General features: G+C 45.2%; 1 protein-coding gene across 1 annotated transcript in view; it reads right to left on the bottom strand.

Annotated features, from left to right (window-relative positions):
* Nucleotides 1–4,932, bottom strand: part of LOC104466601 (chromosome unknown open reading frame, human C11orf16) — a 6,441-nt gene that overhangs the window by 286 nt on the left and 1,223 nt on the right. The window contains exons 3-7 of the mRNA XM_010080089.1: nucleotides 4,706–4,715; nucleotides 3,625–3,853; nucleotides 2,186–2,848; nucleotides 1,967–2,011; nucleotides 1,561–1,751 (exon numbers count right to left, since the gene is read on the bottom strand). Coding sequence (XP_010078391.1) covers nucleotides 1,561–1,751; nucleotides 1,967–2,011; nucleotides 2,186–2,848; nucleotides 3,625–3,853; nucleotides 4,706–4,715 — 1,138 coding nt within the window. The remainder of the gene's footprint in view (nucleotides 1–1,560; nucleotides 1,752–1,966; nucleotides 2,012–2,185; nucleotides 2,849–3,624; nucleotides 3,854–4,705; nucleotides 4,716–4,932) is intronic.

The following is a 4,932-nucleotide window of genomic DNA, read 5'->3' as shown; positions in this document are numbered from 1 at the left end:
AAAAAAAAAAAAAAAAAAAAAAAAAAAAGAAATCGGTGTCTTTGTAACAGCTGCTTTCCTGGCTGTAAAGATAGGTACTTCTACCTCAGGTAGCTTTAATAATGGTATCATCTCTGTGCTAGTGTTACTCTGTGTTACTTCAGATGCAGTCTGCATTATATGATAAAACTGCTTCAGCTATTTCAAGGAGTAACAATTTATCTTCTGGGTTTCAACATACCTTTAAAACACACCGAGGGCTATTTTACAGGAATAAAAGTATGTCATCATATTCTGTATTATCGCATGGTGTCCACTATTGTAACTCATGCTGCCAGTTTGGGGCCAGAATGAAGCCACTCTGGCTTCTTTTTACCAAAAGGCAAAGCTCGTCACTTCAATACACAGATGTGACTCTTGCTAACATAGAGCATGTCTGCCTGCAGCTCCATACTGGCCTAAAAATTACAGGTTTCTAGGAAATTAATTACAAAGGTGTATAATGGATGCAGTTATGATTATTTATATAATAAAATAGGAACCATACAGTTAATGAGCTAGTAGGCATCAGCTTAAAATTAATGCACGTATTTGTGAGAATACAAGATATATTCCAGTATATTCTCTGTTCACTAAGACATGTCGTTGACAGATTAATCTTATCCTAAAGAAAGTCATGCAAGTTTAGCAGGTTCAAGGTTTTACTCTGCAGTCAGCTCACAGTAGCAAGAGTGTGATGTTACAGAGGAGCTACTATTTGACTTCTGATATATAATTTATTAACTGTACCCCTGGTGTTTCTGTTCATCCTGCCACTCTCCTTCATCTTCCCCTTCTTCCTGCAAGCTTTTTTCTTCCTCTTTTCTGTGCTTGCTTTTTTTGGCATTCATGTTCTGATTCTTCTTTTCAAGTTTTTCTAAAGCAGGAGGGGGCCATGGCTGACAGAAACCAGGCCTAACAATCAGAGTGTTCTCCTTGTTCTAGCTGTGACACAGTTTGATTACTCTGTATCCCCCAGCTTCAGAGTAAGGGATCTGCTGTTCAAACTGCTTGCTTCTTGTGAGGGAGTAAGAGAAGACACTCAGTAAACACTGTTTACTAAAAATATCTCCTTTTATCTTTCAGAGACAGAGATCGTGACTATCAGATTTTGACTGGCAGAGCCCAGCACCTTTCCAGATTGAGTCTTTTCTTGTGTCTTATTGCTGCTCACAGTCACAGCTGTCCATTTCCAGGGCCACTCACGTAGGTCCCTACTTTTGTAGGACTTCACTGGATTGATGTCAGTGGGCATTTGGCAAGTTTCTGAATGGAAATTTGCATTGTTGAAGACTCACACAGTTACTGTCATAATCTTTTCCGTTTTACCAACTAGCTTCAGGCCCTCCTTAAGGTTTTGGGGTTTTTGTTTTTGTTTTGATTAGTGGAGAAGTTCCCTCCCTATCACAAAACTAGTGGATGGCCTTAGTGTGCCAAGAAAGATGTATTTTTTTTAGCCAGCCAACAGACCATTAACAAGAATATTTCTTTCATTCAAACCATGTACTTAAGTAAATACAGTGTTAATACAGATTACCTTACCCCTGCTAACGGCTTGAAATATTGGTCTCTTAAGGTTTCTTTCATTGTGAGTTGCCCTCTGGGAGACTGCTCAATGGTTTCAAACATTGCATTCCGATTAGTCGGGGCAACACGAGACATGTCCACAATGGAGATGGCTTTGGGTTTCAGCTTGCCCTTTGTACATGTGCTGCTGCAACTGCCAGCTCCTGGTGGGAGTAAAATTGTATCTAAGACTTAGGAAGAGTAAAACCAGAAGTGAAATGGAGAAACATTCACTTCAGAAGAAAGGAAAATGCATTTTAAGCCCGCAAGAAATTCTTTCAGGTTTTTCTGCATGGACTAACTGTGAAGGTTAATGAAGATGTTAGCATCATAAAAAGCACAGGAAAATAATAGGGGACAAACTCAGAGAGGAATATCTGTGCTTCCCAATGAAATCCATTGTTCTGGTAGTCTTCCATTGGACGAGCTAGCATGCAAGAAGGGGCAGCAGAAACATAGGGGAGGGGGAAATACTGTATCAGAGGCTGATATGAAAATTTATAGTATTTATACCAATTAATGACAGGCAAAGTGACTGCCCAGATGATACTTGATTATTTCCCTCTGGCTGCTGCTTTCCTGTGGGGGTGTTAAAAGGTACCTGAATTATTAGGATGGAACATGTGGTGGCTTCTTTTCCAGTATTTCCACACAGGTCTTGTGGAATCTTTTAGCCCGGGCTTCTCAGGACGTCTGGAGTCTGTGCTATCAGCACTGTCCACCACAGTACTCTTAGTGGGGAATGGCTCCAGGTCACACTCTGAATCAGAAGAGGGAGAAGATGCTACCACAGCTGCTGGTTCCTCTTGTTTTGGACCTTCCAGTTCTAGAAGGCATGGAGAAGGCTCACTGCTGGACTCTGCCTCTTCAGTTTCTCTCTGAAAGACCAGAGACCTGGGTGGAAGAGGCCACCAGGCATCAACATGGGGATGGCAGCAGCAGATGCACCTTATGCATGCTAACGAACAGCATATACCATCCCAATACCAGTGGAAACGTGAACAGCAGGGCGAGCAGAGCAAGTAGTGCTTGGCAAGGCTACATACAGAACAAATGGGAGTCAAGGCTGGTTTCAGACTGCAGGAAAAAATACAAGAGTTATTGTCCGGACTTTCTCTGGACTTCACCCTGCTGGTGAAGGGCATGTGGATCATCTCTACAATCCTCTCGCAGAGGCTAGGGGGGATCCACACAGCCACACCTCGTGGGAGTTTCACTTTCTTGCCATTCCAGAACTTGACCATAATTTCTTCATCTTCTGAGGCTGTTGCGAGAAAAGATAAGCAGCTATAAGCAGCTGGCCTGCCTGGGCAGTGCAGATACACAGGTCAGGCTTTGCAGCTTTCTTCACTTTCTACTCCTGTTAAGCTGTAGAATCAGCTATCACCCCTCTCTGTAACATCTCACCATAATGTCATGTAAGGTGTAGTGGACAGCTAGGGCACCATCAGTGTGACAACAGGACTGGCAGTATCTTTCCTCCCCATTTGTCATTAAATGAATAAGAAAATGTTAACTGAGTAACTTTTGTTGTTGTTGCCAAAGTTAGCAGTAATGCTCTGAGAACAGCATTTTGATGTCAGCAGAGCCTGACTGTCAGACATGGGAAAAATGAATGAGCTGTTGAAATCTACACTTGGGTGATAAAATCACCCCCCGATGTACCATTCAATACAAACACAAACATTCAAGCACGGATGGGTGCTACCTGAGAGCTGCCTCACTTGGATTCCTCAGGAAAAGGCCACTGTCCTTCACATGGCAGACACAGCCTTGTCCAAACAGATGGGAAATAGCACACCAGCGGACACAGAAGATGACATTTTTATGGGTCACAACTTCCTTAGGCTCATACTGGTGAGGTTACATGCAGATATCCATCAGCAAGTCCCATCAGCTCCTGCAAGCTTTAAGCAATGCTAAACTATAGTCTGTGCACTGGTGCTTCTCTGGCAGTAGCACCACAACATGAGTTTATCCTGACAGTCTCACTTGTGTTCCCAAGCAAGGCAAGCAAGAAGAGGGCAGTACCTTTCTTACCTCGCAAGGGGTCCCTTGTCTCAATGCCTGAGAGGACAGTTCCTGGGCCATACCTGGCCACATCTGGTTCCCAGGGTGCTAGTACTTTGTCTCCAGGGAGTAAGGAGTGCTTCATCCCATTCACGTACTCCAGGATGTCATCCTTTGCTGTTTTTTGCACAGACACTGGATGCCTTCCATGTGACACAAGTGGTTTGGCAAACTCTACCAGGAACATGCCGCTTTCACTCTGTTACCAGAAAAAAAATAATAGTTTCTCTGAAAAACAGCCTGTAATGTGTCAGGTCACATAACCTTCACCAGGAGGCTGCTCTGTGGCTATGCAGCTAGGTCAAAACACCAAGCAAGCCTGCACAGCAACTAGCATGCGGTGTTAGTCTGGCACCAAGACAGCCAGGAAAACCTCTGGGAGGCTCACCAGAAAGTAGGCTGAGTGAAGCATATGTACAGATTCACTGCCACTGGGACCTGTATTTTCTTCCCCAAGAGAAAAGCTACAGATGGAGTACGACTGGATTTCACAAACCATGCTGCGTGCACCAGGTAACAAGGGACCCTGAAGCTGTCCAGACCTGTTCTTCAGTCGTGCCCAAGTCCTTCCTCATTACATGCACTGCTAACTCACTGCTTCTTGGAGTTGTTGGGATTTCGTATTTCCTTTTAAATTAAGGCCTGTCAAGAGGCTTTCCATCAACAATGAAAGAAGGCACTTCCCCGTTCTTGAGAAAGAATAGCCTCTTTTTTCTGTTAAGTTTGAAGTGCTAACAAACCAATGAATTAAAGCTTTCACGAACATTTCTGAAAAGACACTGAGCCACTGGACTGTAGCTGACCCAAGCTGGCAGTGTGTACACAAAACACTAACGCTTTTCCTGTGCTATTGATGGTTGTGTGTCTACACACAACAGCGGCCGGCACACCGTCACACCACCGCTCACTGCCCGAGCCTGGCTCAGCACCCAGCGCCTGCAGAAGCAGGGGACCTGCTCTTGCAAGGTGCACAACACCACCGCTCCCACCAGGAACTGGGAGTTCGGGGGGCACCCATCTCCTGCACGGGATGAGGATCCCCGACACACACCTGCTCACTCCTAGAGAGGTGCCCAGTAAAGGGGGCTGACCGGAGCAGGGATCCGACCCCCATCAGCTTGCTGGTGCCGGAGGCTATCCTGTGTGCGAGAGGCTTGCCCCATGTGCCAGGCAGCAGGAGGTGAGGACAGCCTGGAATCAGGCACATCAGAAGCTCGATGAGTCAACACAATCAGAGCATACGCTGATGTAGTGACCTGTTCTCCACACACCAGCTGA

This window comes from Pterocles gutturalis, unplaced genomic scaffold, assembly GCF_000699245.1.
Source record: "Pterocles gutturalis isolate BGI_N339 unplaced genomic scaffold, ASM69924v1 scaffold11926, whole genome shotgun sequence".
NCBI classification, from domain to species: Eukaryota; Metazoa; Chordata; class Aves; order Pterocliformes; family Pteroclidae; genus Pterocles; species Pterocles gutturalis.
This window is presented reverse-complemented; position numbering and strand designations above follow the sequence as displayed.